Source organism: Pelobates fuscus, chromosome 3 (assembly GCF_036172605.1).
Source record: "Pelobates fuscus isolate aPelFus1 chromosome 3, aPelFus1.pri, whole genome shotgun sequence".
NCBI classification, from domain to species: Eukaryota; Metazoa; Chordata; class Amphibia; order Anura; family Pelobatidae; genus Pelobates; species Pelobates fuscus.
The window spans coordinates 231,429,774-231,451,944 of record NC_086319.1 but is presented as its reverse complement, the minus strand read 5'-3'; the positions used below and the strand labels follow the sequence as shown (position 1 = coordinate 231,451,944).

At 35.2% G+C, this 22,171-nt stretch overlaps 1 protein-coding gene across 1 annotated transcript in view; it reads left to right on the top strand.

The window, feature by feature from the left end:
• SEMA3D (semaphorin 3D) overlaps positions 1 to 22,171 on the top strand; it is a 159,050-nt gene that overhangs the window by 95,155 nt on the left and 41,724 nt on the right. Inside the window, exons 6-8 of the mRNA XM_063448193.1 lie at positions 644 to 737; positions 7,038 to 7,166; positions 9,084 to 9,223. Of these exons, the coding sequence (XP_063304263.1) occupies positions 644 to 737; positions 7,038 to 7,166; positions 9,084 to 9,223 (363 nt within the window). The remainder of the gene's footprint in view (positions 1 to 643; positions 738 to 7,037; positions 7,167 to 9,083; positions 9,224 to 22,171) is intronic.

The following is a 22,171-nucleotide window of genomic DNA, read 5'->3' as shown; positions in this document are numbered from 1 at the left end:
CTTCAAAAATTCTTCATTTCAGTGGACCAATTTCAGCAGGTTAAAGGGCTTTTTTACAGATAATTTATTTTAGATTAATTTATATTTGAGGAAATAAATATACACATTTAGGAAACATGTAAAAAAGATAAAATATTTTAGATGGGTCATTTGTATCATATAAAATGAAAAGAAGCCAAAAGTACTTACAATTGGCTTGAAATGATTAAAGAGAAAACCAATCCCAAAAGGTTACTAAGGGAATAGCATCATGATAAATCAATACAGTATTAAACATATACTCACAATTATGTTTCCAATATCCTAGTCCAGGAAAGTTAAAAAAACAAAAAACTTTAACTAGTGTTAGTATTGCCACAATGACTACTAATATTACTATACAAGTTTGTGAAATCTAGGCTTTTGTATTTTGATAAATTGGGAAGCCTGTCTGAAGATGACATTGACTATATAATTATGACTCTTTTAATTCTTGTTACTTTAAATAATGCCGATTTTCTTTTTTACCTAAGGGGTTTGTAAAGGGATATACTGTCATTTAGTATTGCAGTCTAACAAGTTCAAGCATAGTGGTATTTCTATAGGTTCATGCTCAGCTAAGCAAAATTATATTTCATATTAAAAAGTGTGCATTCCAATGCAGGAAATGATCTTCAAAATAGACACTCAACATTTGGAATCTGGCAGGCTGAAATGTGCCTTTGATCCTCATCCACCTTTCGCTTCGATAATGACAGGTAAGACACTGAGAAACCAGAGACCTTCTAACACTTATTTAGTTCTGATAACTAAAAACAACACTTTCTTTCACAGTGTATAGTTTCCATAATGACAAGACAAAGAATGTGCCGCCTACAGACAAATATGAAAGCAGTGATTGATGGTGCTGTCATTAAAAAGAGGAATTTTACTTTGTGCTTTGAATGCATTTCATGATTTCAGTTACCTTAGGAATTACTATTTGTTAACTTACAAATAGTACACAGGTGTTACTTGAATGCACCTTTTTAACTTATAATGTCTTCTTTATGTAAAAATGAATGTACATTGATTACTGTGTATACTTCATTCGTATGGTTAAAAGAGAGATCTAGATTAGTAAAAAAAGACACTATTTTGTTCGGGTTCTAGCATTTACTGTTAATTAACTCGCAAATGGCTATGGATTTACTATAGACAGTAAAAGGATAACATTAGGTTCGTGTGGGTATCCTAATATGGTATATTTCACTCTCAGACGTGCCTTGGACTTTCCCTAAGGTAAGAAAGTCCCTAGTCCCTAGTCCAGTTTCATGTTGTTCTCATATGTGTTACAGGTTTTAATTTGCTAATTTTATCCCTTGGGTGTCTATTCATTAGGGATCATATAATCCCTAATTTATCAGTGAGCACTTAGTGCACCAGTGAAGTGGTAACTCTAACATTTTTGCCTGATATAATTTCTTGCTTTGGGAAATTTTAACTCTGTTTCTCGGATGAGTGCCTACACTTGATCCATCCATTATTCCTTTTAGGGGTATTGCGGACTCCTATTTATGTATTCTTAGCTAAATGTTTTGATGACTCCTGCTAACCCTGTTTTCTTTGTACTATGTAGAAAACATATTTTTTAAAAAAGTCAAAGCATAATTGAAAATTAACATAAAAGTTACATTGAAAATGATTCAATTTACTTGATTTTCAGCTTTTTCAGTAACTCTTATCCAGACAAGGAGTCATATAACTGTTATCCTTGCATCATGTATGATCATTATAACTCACACATGTTGTCATGGTGCTTAGAGTATCCAAATAAAGGCACTCTTAAAGGATAACTATCACTTATAGCTTGTGTTAATCTTTTTCATGGTGTATTTTCTTTTAAATATATATTAAAGATTTAGCACTTTAGCTCTGTGCACATCAAAATCCAGTGTGTTCTGGCACAACCAGGGCACATATTGCAGAATCACATTTTTTTTCGGCTTTATTTAATTTCAGAGACATGAAAGAACTTACTTATAACAACAACTGACAGGAAGCAAAGATGGAAGCACTTAGATCTAGGATATAAGCAACACTTCACTGCCCTAATACAAAATAATAGTAATACAAATTGCTGTTTAGTAAATATAGCCCAAATAAAAATGTGCATGGAATTAATTGTGCATTATTACTTGTGTGTAAATAAAATAAAAAAAAGTTTGCAAAACCTGCAGACGTTTTGCCTGTTGCCTTTGCAAATTCTCCCTTTCTAACACAGCCCAGATTTTCTGTGGTTTCCAATCAAAGACTCTCAATGAGAAGTATTTGCAAGGAAGGTGCTCTGGGCAATTGCCTGCCTCTTGAGTTTAGCTCCACTGAGTTAACCAAACCAGGAAGTAGGAGGACCGGTTAGCTGCTTTAAAGTCAGGGGATGTAGCCAGGTGAATTTATAAAAGTGTGTTTCCATTGAAATCTGCACTTTTTAGTAAAAATCAATCAAGATTTTTGGCAAGCTAAAGTGCTTTAGGGCTCTCTTTCTTTAATGCAGTTGTGTAGATTTCTAAAACTAATGTTATTTTTCACAGCTTATAACACATTTATTAAATATAGTCAATAGGCAAACAATAGGTAAACAATAAATCCTGGGATGTGACATGTTCCTTTAAAATATGGATGATCTTATGTTCAGGATCACGGTTAGATATGCCAATGGGTTAGCCCTTGGACTTTGTTGACTGCTGGAATGTTGCAGATACCAACACATTCCCTTTTTATGGTTAGACCAGATATGACTTGGCAAAAATATTGTAGTAATTACAATTTTGCAGGCCAAACTGGAAGAGAATGACTGAATATAAACAAGTGCAAAGTAAGACAGGCTTAGACTGTAAAGCATTTACTCATAATAAACAGACAAGGGTGAGGCGGTTGGAAGGTCAGGAAGTGGCCCTCCACACATATGACATAATAATTATAGTCTGACTATGTTGAGGCAAGATGCTTTGCAAAAAATAATCTAGGCCATTAACAAGCTCGACAGCTACTGACACACTTGAGAAATAGTCAGGGAAACTCTGAGATGTATTGCAAACAAAATGGAATGGAAGTTTGGAAGACAGACTTGAGAAAAGAAAAAGTTACCAGTGCCAAAAGCCTAATGGGACACACAGATGCATTGGGCAATGGATCAGTAACGTTAACTAGGAATTGTTTGGCATTCTAAAATTGTTTCTCTGTATTCCAGCTATTTGAACAAAACGTATATTATCTTAACCAGCATCTAGGTCTCAGTGAATGATGACAGTCATACTCTAATACCTGCAGAAGGCCTGCAATTATTCAGACATGTTATAAAGAGTAAATGGAATCTTCTTTGCCAAAAAGGTCATCATAGTAACCTCACTGATACTTTAAACAAATAATTTTAATCATAGTGATAATGCAATATATTTAACTTTTATAATGGACATAAACACAAAAATCACAGGTACAATGCTAATGCTTTATATATGCCGAACATGTAGAAAATCATATTCAACGAGCCAAGGTTAGTAGCAGGTTAACTGAGATGTTCGACAGATCTTTTCTATGGAAGTTTTCAATAAAAATATTTCTTTCATAAATACATTTATAAAGGATACAGAGCCCCAGTTATTGCAAACCTATGGATATAATTGTGTTCCAAAAATAATTCAGAAATAAGACTTTGGATTTGTGGTGTCTTATATTGCAGTTATCTTAAGTGAATAGGCCTTGCCATGTGTGTATTCTGTACTTTTTTGCATGTTCTGCAAAAACTGCACTACATGGAATGTAACTTATAAAAAGTTAATTTAAAAAACTGTATTTGTTAGCATTATTCAAGGAACAATTCCAATATATGCTAATTCATGTCGGTACAGTTTCCTTGTTATAGTATCTCATATCCTTACCACGTCCAAGCTACACAAACCCCAAATTCTCATTTAACGTCTCCTATAATAAAGTACAAAATGATGAAGAGTGATTGAATAAATGAAAAAAATACTTGTCTGCAGTTGAACAGTGTGTTGTAAGTTTCTTGATGTGTCCATATTTTTCTACTAGTGAGAAGTAGTTGTTGAAAAAACATAATAAAGCTTTGTTTTTCAGAATTTGTATCTGATAAAAGAAATACATACAGAACAATTTAAAAAAAGTATGACAAGCACAAAAAACGTTTTAACTTATTATCCCAGGAACTCCTTACTTCATAGCAAATTGGGTTGCCTCTTTTATCCTCATCTGTGGATTTTCTGATCACTGACCAAGATTTAAGTTACAGTTGTATTCTTATTGTTTGAGAACAACAAACAACCAATCAGAATATAGATTTTTTTTTGAATATTTTTCTTAGAACAATGGTAATATGAATGTGAAATTGGTGAGATGTGAAAGCCATACCTTACCTGAAAGTCTCCAAGTCTGCAGAGTTGTTCAGTGTAAACTGAATATTAAAACATTTTTAAGTGGTAAAATCTGCATTTAACTATTGGGTTTCTTTTTATTAACTAGCACATTTTTGCATGCAGTTGAATTTATGTAAAAACACTCTTTAATAGACTTGGAGATTTGTTTTGGGCCAAACTACAATTTGGCTGAATTTGGGACAATCGGGTGATTGCTTAAATGAAAATGTATATTTTGTATATTTCATAAATACTACTCCTCCTTTTTTCCCTCTATTGATTAATTTTTCTCACTTGATATGGCAGGAAAGTGCTCCTAACAGTATACTTCAAAATGTATACATAATATTGCACACTGGTTGTCCTGTTTCCACACCCTCTTTTGTTCTTACGATTCAGTTCTGCTGAGTCAAACCAACGTTCAATTTAAATTTGGGTGTCTCTAAACAATGTTTCATTGCACACATGTCTTCTGATTATCTCATCGCAGTGATTTTCTTGAGAAATAGAAAGACATACAGGGGGCACTACTTGTATAAGAAACAAAAATAAAGCAGTCTCCCATTCTAAGTGGTGGTTCTGATTCTTGTGGGCCACCACATATTGAAAGAGTAGATGATCCTGGCATCACTATGTAGTGGAAAAAGAAAAATGCTTGCAATGGAATTTCTGGCTTTGGCATTTACATATTGCGTTAATATTATTTTAGTGATATAATACTACTGCAAGTTCATTTATGTTAGATAAAGATTTGCTTTTGCAAAGAGATTTAGGAATACTGTACTTTGGTTAACCGGAGGTGTATTTTTTGACTCTTTAACTAATTCAACATTTTTCGTTTTCTCATATGCCATATAGTATTTATTATTAAAACGGCAAGATTAAGAGAATCACTGTACATGTTTGATAAGAAAAAAAAAAACTGATGAACTAGACTACTTTATTTTAAATATACCTGTACATCATTTGGTATTAATATTTACTTGAATTTGCACATCCATAAAGAGATTATAAACAGCACTGTGCTTTAACATTTTTTTTTAACTAATAAGTAACTTATGAAGATTTATGTTTTCAAAGTATAATTTTTAGTACATACTCCATTTGCTAACTTGTGTGGTCTAACATCTGGCGACACTCAGACTCTCTATGAAGTCGCTATTTAATAATAGAGAAAGCCTTTGTCGCTGATTTTGTATACTTCCTTTTTTTGTGCAATTTGTAATCATACACATTTCCTTATGTTCAAAACTAAACAAGAAAATATATGATGGCTATAGGATTCCCATCTAATTCCAAGAAGTAATGGTTATGTATATCTTATAAAATATTTAGTAAACAAAACAAACATAAGGTTTTAAAGATTCATCCCTATTATCATACAGACTGTTTTCCCAATAACCAAACCACGCTATTCCTGGATTACTTTAGAAGACCTAAAGGGACACTATAGGCACCCAGACCACTTCAGCTCACTGAAGAGCTCTGGTTGCAGTGTCCCTATTGTCCTTAGTCTTGCAATGCAAAACATTGTAGTGTTAGAGAAACTGCAATAATTACATTGGAGTACAAAGACAATCTCTAGTGGCTGTCTACCAGAACTATAGTATTAGGAATACAGATATGTATTCCTTACACTATAGTATTCCTTTAATATGCTGTGCCTCTCAATACCCTCATCTAAGCATCTTTTAAAGTGTGCTCATCTGTATTAAGATTTAGTTATTTTTCTATATTAGTTTTTAACCTACCTTAAGGGTAGCAAGCAAATCTTAATCTTTCTTTTGGTTCACATAACACTAGCATAATTTTGATTCATGCTTTCTTCTTAGATTTTCTTATGTGTAATTTAAAAGGCACAAACAAATTGCGACAATATCTTTCTTTTGATTGTAACAACATGTAACAATGATATATTTGAAAGGTGCGGATTTGTTAAACAAACTGACTTATCCATGTTTTGCTATGTAATATGCAGTGGAAATCTTGCAATCAACAAAGATAACATTTCAAATAAGATGAATGTAATACAAAACCACAATGTTATGCTATATGTGCACTTGACAAAGTATACAGATGAAAGAGCGACCAGACAGCATAGTTTAAAGGAGTATGTGCGCTGAACAGACACAAATGTATCATCATGTCACTTGCACACTGATGCCATGAAAAGTCCATGTCAACAAAGGATTGTCAGTGACCGGACTATGGCCATCAAGACCTTCTTATCTGTCTAACACAAACATATTCAATTCTTCATTGTGACATTTACTTTTCATAGCGTGACAACTGATACTCTTCAATAGTTTTCAAACAATTCTTTAGGGTTGCGCACTTGTATATTTTAGTACACAGGAAATGGAGTTAAGAATAATTGTGTTTGCAAGGGGAAAAAACTAATTAAAATACATTAACAGGAAACATTTTAGTAAAAATTGTAACTTCTTGGGATTGATTGATTGATGTGTTGAAATACTTGAATTGCTGTTCTTAAAATAATTACAAGAAACAAGCTATTTGTATTTCACACACATTTTAATAATACATTTTAGTGTTATATGAATAATAGTTAATTATAAAACATGTGCATATTTACGAAGAAATTAACCTAAAATATTTTTTATTTTTCTCACAATTTATTTTCAGATGAATATTTATTTGCTGGTACTGCTTCCGATTTTCTTGGAAAAGAAACAACATTTACACGATCCTTAGGACCCTCCTATGAACATAATTTTATCAGAACAGATGTCTCTGATCATTATCTGCTTAATGGTAAAATGTCTCTTTTATAAAGAACTAATTCTTGGCTGAAACATCCATTGATAATGATGTAGCTATAGATACATTCCTAATGGATACACTGTAGTCTATGTCTGAGACCTTTAAATAATTCCTCAGTACTGTTAATAGGTCTTTAGATTTCTTGATAACATACGTATTGTTGAAACTTAAAGAAAAATTTCAGATAGGAACTATTTTTCCTTCAGAATTAGATGCCTGATTATACATGGAATAATCTTGTTCTAAAGAACAACAAATAGGTATCACTCTGTGGCTAATTAAACCTCAGATGGTTACCTGCTTCAGTGAACTCTTTGCATAAAGTTTTGATGCTGCAAGTCTATAGCCTTTCAACATAAGAGAAGATACTAAATAATTATTTTATTGGTAGCTTTAAAGCTCTCTCACGTTATAAGCCCCTGACATGATGGTGTGTCAACAATAATACTGCCTTTACTTCTCACAGTATTACAGAAAACCACATGTAAGACACTTGCATAGCAAATACCGTCTACAAAAGTTAAATCTTCAAGGAATGGAGCAAGCACGAGACCTTTAGATCCATTTCTAGCTGAAAAACTTCTACAACTGTCACTCCATTCACAAAATAATAATACATAAAAGGCCCCATCGCTGATGGATCCTTAAAAATATATATTTTTCAGCACATTTCATAGACTTGGAAGGTATTCTGATATTAATTTAATGCCTCAGACCAAAATAAAGATTTAAAAAATCTTTGATCTTCCTAAACAGTTGATTTACTGTCCTGTGGATACATTGCCCACCTAGTTCAATTAAACTTGGCTTTGGCAGGAGTTTTCAAAGCAAATGATCATGCCAACAATTACCCAGATCACTTTATTCCATTGTTTGATCTCCAATTCAAGCTTCTAGACTAACAAGCTTGTATTTGGTTCTTCAACTATGTCTGTTAGTGTAGGCATACTTAGCACATTACATTGTGGTATGCAATCAGAGAACTTTACAGTTGTGTTTTCAATCTGACTGTCATGATAAAACACTCAAAAAATCAATTACTTTAACTGAAATTCCAAGTATTTATAGTGGTTAAGTTTATTACTGAGCTTTATCCTTTTCCTTTTTTGAAATAAAATGCTTTTAAACTTTGCAGGATCCAAATAGATTTGTTGTATTACATCTTTTCAAATTTAGAGTGAACCTTTATGGTTCAGTAAAGTTTGTTTTGCCATGGATAAGGAATTATAATTTGATAACCTGTTATTGTAACTGATACATCTTTGGTAAAGCGAGACCTATGAAAGAAAAAATAGATGTGTCTGCAATGTCAAATAATCTTATATCACATTGTATCGAACCCTTTTTAATAAAGATGTCCTAACCTAGGTGTGAGATCGAAAATGTTCACAAAAGGACCCACCACTAGGTTTTAAAGACCTTTCTAAAACAATTCTTGAGTGCTATCTTATTTATTTATTTTTTAAATGGACAATTTAATCTGCTTTCTGAATTGCAATTCATCTTTGGGAAAATTGTTATTCACAATTTGTGTCCATATTGGCGATAACAGACAATTTTAGTCTGGGCATTAAAAAATATTCTTCTGAGATATCCAGAAGCTTTGTCTGCGAATTCTCTGAACAAAAATATTTCTTAGATAAATTATATGAAAAAGTTATGCTTATCTCAGTAGAAACTGTAAATAGGGAGGATGAGCTACCTGTGCATATACCTTATATGTACTAAGCTGATATCTTGTTGTAGCAGTGTACTCTTTAGCAAGTTTGTGTGTTCTTTTTTTTTTTACAGCTTTGATTACTGCTGTAGTAGTTAGTAAATAAACTATTGGGCATAGCATAAACCTATTGTCTTCAATAAAATTATATTATTATGACGAAATATTAATTTCACTCTTTTTCATGAAAGGAGCAAAGTTTTTTGGAGCATATTCTATTCCTGATACTTACAATCCAGACGATGACAAGATTTACTTATTTTTCCGGGAAATATCTCCAGAAGGCACTTCTGAAAAAACTATTTTTTCTAGGGTTGGAAGAGTCTGTAAGGTAAGAATGATTAGAGATTTAAGTTGTACTCATGCTAAATCTTCCATGATATAATATCTTTCACTATTCCACCATTTTCAGGAAGAAAGTGGCTGTAGCTTGTGGAGGTTTAACAAAACTGCCAATATCTGCTAAGAGTAGACAATATCTAGTTAGAGGGTGCTCAGTGTTCTGTCACATGCACCAGTTATTTTAAGATTATTTTATAGAATAGAATGAACATGCATTATGTGGGTATGTAGACTTTATGAACATGTTCCCTAAAGACAGGCTCATTTACCCTATAAATATTGTTAATGTATCTATATCTATGTAGCTATCGCAATTCTTCTAGTTTAATATTTTACCCAAATCCCTTGTCATTTTGAGTATAAGGTGAAGACGTTTTGCTAGTGGTTGACACACAAGTCTCACAGACGTCATGAATATACAATATTTATATGGGGCAGGTGACAAATCAGTGTCATTGAAGGAACAACATTAACTAGAAATTCTGTATTTTGGTAATGTATCCTTATCTATCAACCTATGTGTCAAAATGATGCTTTAGATAAGGATAGATGAAATTACATCACCAAAGAGCATCAAGCTTGTAAATTCACCTAAAATGTATGGTATGGTTGGGTGACATTGATAAAAGAAAAATAATGCAGTGAAAGCATTAAAGTTGTCAGGAGAAAACTAAATTCCCTCTTAGCCCTATCTGTACCTAATTAACATGAATATATCCTGTGTAAGCAAATACATTTTAGCATCAGACAAAATAAAGCATGGTGCACACTTATTAAATATTTCTTTAGGCAAACCCAACTGTGTGGTTTCTTTCAAGTAACTGTAAATCCCTTAACCCATTATGTCCTAAAACGGAAATGTACTATTAATAGACTGGGTAATACAGATGTTGCAGGAAACTTAATTGAGGATTTTGTACTCTTTAATATGCTTTAACTTCAAGTAAACTTTCAGAATATAATCTGTTTAGGCTAATACCACAGGCTACTTCTTGATTTCTGTGTTTTTCTATGCAATTTGAAAGTGAGGCATTTCAAACCACTGATCTTACATAACTGGAAATCAAACAATACAAGCCACAAGGCAGATGTGTAGTTTTCTCATCTTACAACAAGAAACAACCACAAGCCTTTAAACACAGTAGTTGTATTTCAGTGATATTGGTTCCTTTTTTTTTAAGCAGGTCCAACATTCTACTATTAGAATTACATAATTAATCATGTCAAAGTAGCTTAAGACATGTAATCTGTTGTAAACAATTAAAGTAATTTTGTTCACAACAGTTTCTGCTTATGAAGTATTTACATGATACTTGTGCTACTTGTACTGAGATACATTTTCCCCGAGCTAAGCATATTTAGATGTTTGCAATAGTGGTGGCATATGGTATCAAGTTCATGTTTTGTGGCCATTACATATCTGAGAAATCTGAATTTTTTCCCCTAAGCTTTTCTTTTTTTTGCTTGCATGTATAGTTTTTATTGAGTTTTTCAAGATAGACAAGACATACACAGCCAAATAGGATTGTGGTACAGTTCTCTGATAAACATAATACCCCTGGTAAAAATAATTTGGCTGGGAGCAGGAATATGGGCAATGGTCATTGGGAAGATCTGGGGGATGAGGGGTTAGACCCATGGGTTCTCCCCTCTTATGAAATAAGTTCTCCCCTCTTATGAAATCTATGCCATCCATACACATTTCTTTTTAGAATAAGCAAGAGCTGGCAGAATAGTAAATTAAATATTACTTTACTGAGATGGTAGTGGATGCATGGAATAGCTTTCCAGCTGAAGTGGTAGAGCTTAACACAGTAAAGGAATTTAAGCATGTGTGGGATAGGCATAAGGCTGTCCTAGTTCTAAGATAAGGTAAGGGACTAATGAAAGTATTTAGAAAATTGGGCTGACTGGATGGGCCGAATGGTTCTTATCTGCCGTCATACTCTATGTTTCTATGTTTCTATATGTTTCTAGTACAGGAGGGTGGTAGATTGTATCTTTGGTGACAATCCTGTGTCAGTTTCCCCACTTTTGAAATCATTCAGTAGTCTCTTTTTTTCCCAAAACATATCTCCTTCTGGCACTAAACGATATAATCAGATGTTGAAGGAAGCTATCTAGATGATTGATTCACCATTATGGAAAGATTGATATGACTTTGCAGGTTGCAAACTCAATTTAAACATTATTAATTCAGTTCTTGGGAAAAATCAGCCAACGTTGCAACGTGCAGGTAGTATTAGTAAAAAATGAATGGAATTTCAACCATCATTTGCAGATATCGTTGATCTTGGAGTGAAGCGTAAATCTCTAAACTCTGTTCACTTCCAACCAGAGATAATGGTTGGAATAAAAATATGTAATATCTGTAGATTTAATGTTGTATTTGCAAAATTTCCAAGTTATGGGAATGTGTTGTGTGCATGAACTAAATAAAAAGTGTAAAAAAGGGAACTCCAATTATTCACTATTGTACAGACCTCTTGCGGTGCATCCACTGGAGTAAATTATTTTGCTACTGGCTAATTCATTGTAATATCCTGACATGCTTAGCATGTACTCATATTTCCTCTTGATAAAGATACATCCAGCACTGAAGTGAGTATCATATTGTTTATGGGTGGTTTATTCATAATTGATGTAATGCACTATATATCTTGTGTTTAACCTTTTTGATATTTTTACCCTCCCTACCCAATTAATTATGATTAAGATTAGCTGTGGGTTCATTCCACAAGAGCAGAAGAGTCTTCAGTTTATTTATATAACCTTTAATTCTATGGTACAATGATGTCTCTTCCAGTGTGTATTGTCCTTGTGATCATTTTCCCTAAGGGAACAGCTTTTGCTGAAATCATCTACTTCCTTTTTGGTACAAGACCGAGAAAATTACAGAAATCCTAACAAAATGATTTTGCCTGGAGACAAACATCTGTTCTATTTTATACAATTTTGATATGTCCATAAACTAAATATTTTTTTTTTTTTTTAAATTCTTTATTTTTGGAGCGCTTGAAGGGTACAAATATTCTTGCTTTGCCACAACAGTCAAGGCAAGACAGATGTTAACAATATATAGTACAGTGGTGGTATATAGTGTAACTGCGCACATTTTTATGGTTTTCAATAAAGGTACATGTAGAAAACTAAGAGGCATTGATACATATACAACAATAGTTCAATTAGGTAACATTGAGCTCTGTTAATTGTCGATTTGGTTGGTAAGAGTGAGCTATGTATTGCTAATGGTTCACAAGATGCTGTCATTATATATATTGAACATCAATACCTTAACATAAACTAGAACATTTTGCTAACCGGAAACATCCCTGTTAGCCTTTGATTTATTTGGGAAGCAGTCTGCATCATATGCGCTAACAGTAGGAGTGATTAAAAAGGAACAGCAACGCTTTGCGAGTATTCGTGTGGTTCATCGTGAGTGTATACAGTCTCGCTGCACTACATGTGTCTGTTAGTAAAGTGAGATGTATTTATTTGTGTGGCATAAGCCTGCCCGAGTGTCGTGAGAGTGGTGGTGCCGCCTAATTGTTATATCGGAGTGTAGTATAGGTGGTATGAAGTTCGCGGCTGAGGTGGGTGTCCTTCCCTCTGGAGTAGGTGTCTAGATCAGGGCATCAGGTACAAGTGTGGAAGGGGTGGGGGAGAGTGATAGTCTAATATGCAATCAATGAATGCCTGGATGGTGTCAATGTGTCGTCCGTCCCGTATGAGTGCGGGTTGAGGGTGCGGCAGGGGTGGGTTAGTACAAACATAACAGTATTAGCATTTAACCATATAAAAAGAAAAAAATTTAGAAATTTGAGTCTAACGTATGGTCAGGCGGTCATCAGACCCGATAATGTGGAACAACTGGTACAGTTTCTGGCCTGAATAAGCGCTCAGCCGCCGCTGAGACCCTTTCACCTCTCAGTCAAGTCCCGTATCCTGTGGCTGCAACGGTCCCCGCCGCCCGAGGCACAAACTCCCGGATCGTAGTTAAGTCCACCTGTGACAGGTTTCTGCTTTCATGTGTAGCATTAGGGAGGTGTCCCAGCGATCGCAGGTGGTCCTCTAGCTCTTGATAAGTTTCCGCGCGGAGAGTAGTGTCCCCGGCTGTTATCAGCACCGTGCGGGAGGGACCCCATCGGTATGGCACCTCTTTGGTGCGTAGCTGCTGCAGAAGTGGACGCAGGGATTGGCGCCACAGGAGTGTGTTCCTGGATAGGTCCGGGAAAAGGAGAAGCGAGGCGCCCTCGAAGGCGATGGGCGTTTTACCTCTCACCGCAGCTTGGAAGATGGATTTGTCCTGTATAGAACTGAAGCGGAGGATGAGGTCTGGAGTAGTAGAGGCTGGAGCATTGGGCGGTTTGGGGAGGCGGAACATACCGTCTATTCTTATAGATTTGGCCTGTTTTGGAGGCAGATAGGCCGCCAGGAGCCTCCTGACGAAGTGAGGTAGGTCTGACAGTCCCACATGTTCCGGCACTCCCCTGAGCTTTATGTTGTGCCTTCGCCTCTGGTCTTCCATGCTGTCGAGTCTGCGGTCGGTCTTTAGCCGGTGTTGGTCTAGCGTGGCCAGCCCCCTTTCTACCACAGTGAGCCGGTTATCGTGCTCGCTTTGGGCAGTGTCGAGTTGGGCCAGTTTGGCAGTTGTGTGTTCTACCGCCTTTTTGAGGGGGGCTAGGTCAGCCGCCAAATTCGTGCGGAGTTCCGCCAGCATCGCCTTGATTTGCGCGGCGGTGACCGGGTCTCGGCCTGTGGTGGCCTCCAGTGGGGCCTGGTTTTGCTTCAGGGCCGGAGTGGTCTGTTCCAGCGGGGCAATGGCCATTTCCTCCGAGGAGTACGAGGAGCATTCGTCCGCCATCGCCATCTTGTCCCATGCGGCCCTCTGTGAGCTCCGGAATAGGTCACCGATGTCTCGGCCCGGTGGGCTCTTGTCTGGCTTAGATTTTTTATTTTTACGGCCCATTCTCGTTCCTGGAGTCAGGGTGTCTCTTTTTATGAGGTTATAAGGTCTTTTTTTTGGTATTTTCAGCTGATTTCGGTCAGTTTTGAGCGGAGCTCAGAGAGTCTGCTGCCATCCAGGTTCGCTGCTAGGCTCCGCCATAAACTAAATATTTTAATAAAAGAAATAGCTTATACTGAACACACACACACACACAGAGAAAACAAAATAAAATATCATGACATGGACCTTTACAATATAGGCCAATGCAAGCAGAACATAAGTTCAGATTCAAAGTCTTTTTTTTTTCCTCTCAAATAAAGCTGTCAGTAGTACTTAAAAACAAATGGTGCCCTTACTCTCTTGAATACTTGACACTTGCATTACCTCTCTGCAGCAATTGTCTCTCTTTTCCATCAAAGCAAACATGTGAAAATGTAGGACCGCCTTTAAATGGATACTATAGTCCTAAAAACAACATCACTTTGTTTATATGGTCCTAGTCACACCTCCCTGCATGTGAATTACACTGCCTTCCTAAACACTTCCTATAAAGAGTCCTCTAAAGTTTTCTCTTCCTTTATTGCAAATGTTGTTTAATTTAGAATTTCCTATCTCTGTTAATAGCCTGCTAGACCCGGTAGGAGCCTCCTGTATGCAATTAAAGCTCAATTTATAGAGCAGGTGATAAAAACATTTAAAGTAAGTTACATCTGATTGAAAATTAAATAATTTTATTTTCAAAAGGCCGTGTCAGTCAAAGTCACTAGAGGTGTGGCTAGGGCTGCATAAATGAAACAAAAGGGATTTAACTCCTCAATGACAGTGGATTGAGCAGTTAACGATCAGAGGCATGCAGCCCTAGTTACATCCTCCCTGGCTGTTTCTGAAACAGGCTGCATTAAAAAAAAAATGGTTTAATTTTCCATCACATATAAACTTGCATTACAATATTCCATCTCCTGCTCTAAATTGGACTTTAATCACACACAGAAGGCTCTTACAGGGTCTAGCAGGCTATTAACAGAGCAGGAGATAAGAAATCCTAAATTAAACAGACTGCACAATACAAAAATCTAAAATATCTAGGTTACTTTTCAGGAAGTGTTTATGAAGACTGTGCAAGTCACATACAGGAAGGTGTGGCGGGGCTGTATAAACATAGTGATATAACTCATGAATGGCAGAGAATTTAGCAGTTAGACTGCAGGTACATGATCTATTCACCAAAACTTCTCAATTACGCTAAAGTTGTTTTGGTGCCTACAGTGTCCCTTTAAATGCATTGCATATTTATAGCTGAAACATACCAGGGAATCTCTTTCCCTGCAACAATTTATAATTGTGGATTGTAGACACCCCAGGTAAGCCCCATACTACACTGGTGTATTTTTTTTGTATATAATGCAACAATTATATTTAATTTTTAAACACTGCATCTGAGGTCAGTGACGTTAACCAGAACTCTGTTTGTTTGTTTCTCCAATAATTTTTAAATGCTGTTGATTTATTTAATAGTAAACATCTTACAATTCTACCAAATGTTTTTTTTTTTTTTAAATACATCTGTCACATCTGCTGGGATGTCTTAGATAAGTTCAGGCTCTGCTTCCTCTGAAAGTGCTGTTGATTAGAGGCACAGTGTGTACTCGTGGCAAAGCTTTTACAAGAAAACTGAATCATCACTACAAAGTAGTTTACAATAAATGTTAATTAAAAATAAATATTTTCAGATGATATTTGGAAGATCTGAATATTTGCTTTTCCTTTAAAATATGTATTAATACAATGTTTTTTTTTGTATTTGGTAAAGATAAATATATACTTTAGTAATCTATGCAAGTAAATATTTCAGCACATGGAACAAACATAGTCATGTGTTTGTATGAGTTTCGGGTGGCCTCTGCACAAAGCTTATTTTAACATGTCTTTCCTCTAATATGTGATTCTGCATAAATTACAGATATTCTAAATATATTTATATTACTGTGTATTCGGGTTGTTTTGTGCTAAAATACATTGTTTTAACTAGAGCTTGAGACATTAAACGTAAATCAATATTATGCTGAATGAATCAAAATCTATTTTCTTGGAAGTAAATATATGACTAGTTGGTAACTGATATGAGCGTCCCAGTCTGTTTTGCTTTTGTAGCAGTGGTTACTGGGAATGGATCAGATAAAGAATATTTATATAATGATCTCTGTTATGTTTGGTTCAGTGAATCATTCGAAATTATCATAAGTATATTTACATTTAATGAGGGCATTCAGGCTGAGCATTGCATTTCTGCCTTTAATATACATGCCATTTTGCGGAAAATACGTTTTCGTACAATGTTGGTGTACTTTTGGCCTACATTGTTTTTCCTGGATGTGAGATACGCTATTCTTTATTATCCATTTAGGATTAAAATCTCATTGCTGATTCTCTGTGATCAATGTGTGTGGCAGAGATGTGCTTTGAATCCATAAAGGACTTGAACAGTTAGCAGTTAAATTGAAGGTTCTAATGTGTGTAATGGGAGATGTTTATCATATTTTTTCTGACATGTTTACGGCTAATGTTCAGCAATTTTTTGGCATTTACTCAATCAGTCTGTTTTTTTTTATCAGTGGCTTTTTTGCAACCTAACTGTTCTGAAAATAGACAAATTTAGCCGTCAGCACTTGGAGCCGGGCAGACAGGTGGGTGTGCTGCCGGCCGCAGGCGGAGCTGTGATGGCGGCCGCAGGGGGAGCTGTGATGGCGGCCGCAGGGGGAGCTGTGATGGCGGCCGCAGGGGGAGCTGTGATGGCGGCCGCAGGGGGAGCTGTGATGGCGACCACAAGGGGAGCTGTGAAGGAGGCTGCAGGGGGAGCTGTTCTGTCTCTGCTCCACGGCCCTCGCGCGCTACTTAATGAGACAGGGGCTGGAATATGACGTCATATTGTCTGTCATGGTGTGTGTCTGTCTGTCATGGTGTGTGTGTGTGTGTCATGGTGTGTGTGTCTGTCTGTCATGGTGTGTGTGTGTCATGGTGTGTGTGTCTGTCATGGTGTGTGTGTGTGTCTGTCTGTGTCATGGTGTGTGTGTGTGTGTCTGTCTGTGTCATGGTGTGTGTGTGTGTGTGTTTGTGTGTCTGTCTGTGCCATGGTGTGTATGTGTGTGTGTGTGTCTGTCAAGGTGTGTGTGTGTGTGTGTGTGTCTGTCTGTCTGTTATGGTATGTGTGTGTGCCATGGTGTGTGTCTGTCATGGTATATGTGTGTGTTATGGGGTGTGTGTGTGTGTGTGTGTGTGTGTCTGTCATGGTATATGTGTGTGCCTGTGTCTGTCATGGTGTATGTGTGTGTCTGTCTGTGTTTAAAAATAGTGTTTTGAAAAGTGACTGTTACATTCCATTACAATTTTGACTGTATTTATTACAGTGTTTTAAAAGTGATCTAAAAAGTGACAGTTTTTCTGATAGTAAATTCTGACAGTTTTCACAAAAATTTACATTTCAGAAAGCTGACAAATTGTTGTGAAAAATAACCAAAGCAGAATACTTTTCTGTTAGAAAAAATGGGAGAAAGAGAGACCACTAAATGGATCACCAAAAAGTGATGTTTATTAAAAATGACTAGGGTGCAAGAGAAGCAGCCAAATACCATTTAAAAAAAAATCTGATAGATTTAATAAATTGCACCAAAAACTCACTGGAAATTATACTTTCAAAAGTCTCCTCCATAGTCTCTGAGAGAAAACATTTCATCTCTTGCCCATGTCATCATGTATTCATACCTCCCAACATTTCAAATGGACAAAGAGGGGCAGTTTAATTTTAGGTGTGAAAGTGGGGATGTGGCCAAGGGACGGGCTGTTCTAAGACATTTTACATGACATACTAATAACAATTTATACAATGTAATTTAGAACATGAAAAATTTATCTTATTTGCAATTTTTTTTAACACATTTGTTATAGCCTAAATACACATTACTGTGAGTATTCTTGCTGTGGAGCTCTGTCATACAATCACACTCACCTACAATATGGTGCGCCTAAAAAAAAAAAAGAACATTACGATGGGAAAGATAGACATTGGGATTTAGCCCAAAATAGGGACTGTATCACTTAAATAGGGAGAGCTTGAAAGTATGTTTGTTATATATTGAGTTCCACCTACATGATACAATCTGTGTCTGTTTGTATTAAGAGCAGGTGTATGTAGTAAAGTACGTACAGTGTGTGCACATATGTCAGAGTGCATTTAAAGTTACAAAACTGCATTTTTCATTGTATTTATATCTTAAAACAAAATGTGTTTGAATAAATTCAACGTAGTTTTAAATTACTCAGAAAGTCATTACTGTAAACACTGTTTCATCCCTCTCCCCATAAGTTACAAGAATTAAACCAAATGTCACAAAACCTAAACACTTATGCCTAAACCTGATTCTCACCCACTCATGTTTATTTTTACTCCTTAAGGATTGACAGTCCAGCTTTATAACATATACATCACTTGTCATTCAGTGGGATTTGTGCTAGAACATGCATGTATTGAGGGTGTGCGAAGATCTTTATTGTTCTATTTGCATTCCACACAGCAGAGTGATACAGCAATACAAAAATAGCTTCACTTAACATGCATGGCAAATTAAATAAGTAATTAATGGCAACAGAATGTATCTTAAGGAGCTTAGGAGAAGTGCACTTAATGTTTTCTGAGCCAACAAAGGACTCCTAATCATATTCATACAAAGCATAACAAGGTTTCAGCATGAAACTGAAGGAAAACAATCAAGACATATTTATTTTGAATTTACTCAATGTTGCATATTTAAAAAAAAAAAATAGTTGGCCTTTTATACACAAAGCCCACACATTTCTTATTATTACAAGTCTATTATGCCTGTTTATATAGTGCAACATTTTCTACAGCACTATGCAAAGATTGAATACAGAATAATACACAATTAGACAAATCATTGGCTATGATCCTAAACCCTACTGTGCATAACATTGTTATACAAAGTACAGAGTGTAGTGACCCATAGGCTTGCAATCTAAAGAAGATAATTGAAGTGAGTAAAAAGGTAGCATGGGTTGTTTTAATATCCGTAGGTCAAAAGCTGCCAGCGAGTCCACATAGTGTGCTGTCAAAGAAACTTTACTATTGGTGGTTATTATAGTAATTATACTGTCAATAGTCTATGAAAGCCATTCCTTGGACTTTTGTTTAAACTGTTTAGGAGCAGTTTCAGAAAATCTGCATACAGTACCTACAAATGGCCAAATAAGACCAGCTATTCAATAATTAATGAAATATGTTGAGTACTGTCAGACACTGGATAGCAACATGCACATATTGAATGTACTGTTATCAGCAATTGATATTAGCTTAACAATGATGTTGGCTTTCCTGCTTTATGTTAATGAATAAAATGAATACATTAATTTGATTTTGTATATATATTCAAACTTTTAATCATGTACAATTAAAGAAGCATGCAATGCTCAACATAAATATATAAATATATATAACATAAATATATATAAAAAAAACAAAAACCTCTTAAAATGCATGCTATTTGCTTTGTTAACTAATAAAAATAGGTTATTTTATACATGACAGGTGCCATCAGAGTATACAGCTCCAGGGGCTCTAACCTAAGTTAGCAAGGAGATCTGATATCAGGATTCAGCAACAGTGAAACATCACTAAAGTGTTTATTTACCCTACAGCCATAATTTACCTTATCACAAGATCTGTCAGAAGAAAACCTTCTGTGGTTAGAACATTTTGTAATGTCATGGAGTTCAGCATTGTTTCTTTGTTAATTAATTAAGTTGAAATTCTTGAGCATAGATAATTTGGTATACACCATGACATGGATCATTTGAAATCACTTCAATCATGAAAATGACTTCTGGTTTCCATATTATCATATATTATTTTATTATTATACACGTTGTCTAAGCTCTATAGAATAGAGTCACTGACTCCATATTTTATACTATACTACATAAACATGTACCATAAACACTTGGTGATGTTGAACAAACAAACCTAGAGACATAGAACTTAATCTCATGAATGCAAAAGCCCTAACCTATGATACTGTGCAAAGTAGCATATATTCGGTATAAGTGGGGGTGTACAACGAAACAAAGTAATATCAAACAACCAGGTATTGTTGACTTTCACCTAGTTTAAAATTCTTCTTGCATCTATTAAATTGCACATATTTATGTTGTTAGGTAGTACCTGTTATCTCAATATTTACATCTCTCATGCGCCTGAAACTCAAGCAGGTCCTGCTGCACCATGTTTCTTTTTATTTACATTTATTTGTTAAAATGTATTTGCATTTCTCCATTGTGCTGTACTGTAGACCATGCTTAAACTGAATAAATATTTTATTCTATAGAATCATTTCATTACCGACAAGGTTCTTTAAAAACATATATGGTTTTTTATTGGAGTTTCCAACTCGTTTCCACTAAGATATTTTCCAAGGAAAGTAACTTTCTATTGCATTAAGAAATATTAAAATGATACCTGAATATCTTAGAACCAGAGACTAATTTCGAAGATACAAGGGGAGATTTATCAAGGCAATACAGGCGCTAATTAAAGTGCAAAGTGCTAAAGGTCAACAAAGTAAAACACAAGAAGCAGAATGTTTTAGTACCTAATGAAATAGTATTATTATTATTATTTTAAAAAGAGGAATCACAAATTTCCCAGATTTTTAATATTGTGTTTATTTATCCCCTATGACATTTTGTGACATCTGAAGAATAAAATGTACAAATCAAATCAAATGTGCACAAACAAAGTGCTACCAAAATTTATTGGAGGACAGAATAATAAACAGACATTTCAGGTACAACCCTTTTCCAATGCACCATGTCCCTTTAAAATATAAAAATAAAATGTGTATGTAGAAATTCACACTGGTCTATTTACCTCTATCCTGGAACCAGGCATCTCCCTCTTGGCTCCTTGAGAGTCACCTCTATAAATGTTGCTCTTTTCTGCCAATGAATATTGCTAGTGGAAGAGGGAAAACAGAAATCCTTTTACTATTCTTCTCCCAATTTGCTTTTTGCAGCCTGGATGTGCCTGGAATGAACTGGGATGTTATCTTGGAATTGAGTGATCAATACATACTTGACTGAATTTATTACATATTGTATTTTATATTACATATATTACATTATATTTTATAGGTTTCAAACAATAAATAATAAACAGTAAAGATTGTATTAAGTTTAAAGCAAAGCTAGAATAGAAAAAAGAAGTGTAAAAATACTGGTGCTAATTATAAAGTGCAATAACATGCAATATATGCAATTGAAACTAGTTAACACCGTGAAATTAATCATAAAAAACGCCACAAGACATAGACATACAGAAAATCGAAAGTGAAAGTGCACTCAAAACAATTTGGTTTGTGACAGTGTACCACAAATCATCACGTGTGTCATATAAAAATATATATAATTATACTCTTTTAAGAGATTCTTGAATGGTATCTCTAAAGATAAAACAGACAATCTCATAGGGCAATGCAGCAGTAACAAGTTAATATAAAATGGGATAAATAGCACAAATAGAAAGTATCACACTCACATTCTCCAGAGCCTGTATATGGTACTGGCTCAGATATATACGCTTACGTGTAATATATAGGATCCTCTATCAGAAATTGTTGAAGGTTATTGATAGCAGCTTTAGTCCTCATTTATTAATCCAATAAAACATATAAAATCTTACATCTCAGTTTCCTTAGTCTTATACGAGTTCACAAGCAATGCACAATGCGTTTCAACGCAATAGCATCTTCCTCAGTGTAACGGACCGTTTCACTTACAAGAGGATAAAACCCAGTTTAGGCGATAATCCCCTTTCCAGATGCACAGGCAGCTACTGCAAACACCATTCTCTCGACTGGAACCACACGAACACTGGAACAGCTGAACAAGAAAAGCAGACATCGGCTTACACTCTTGGCAGTC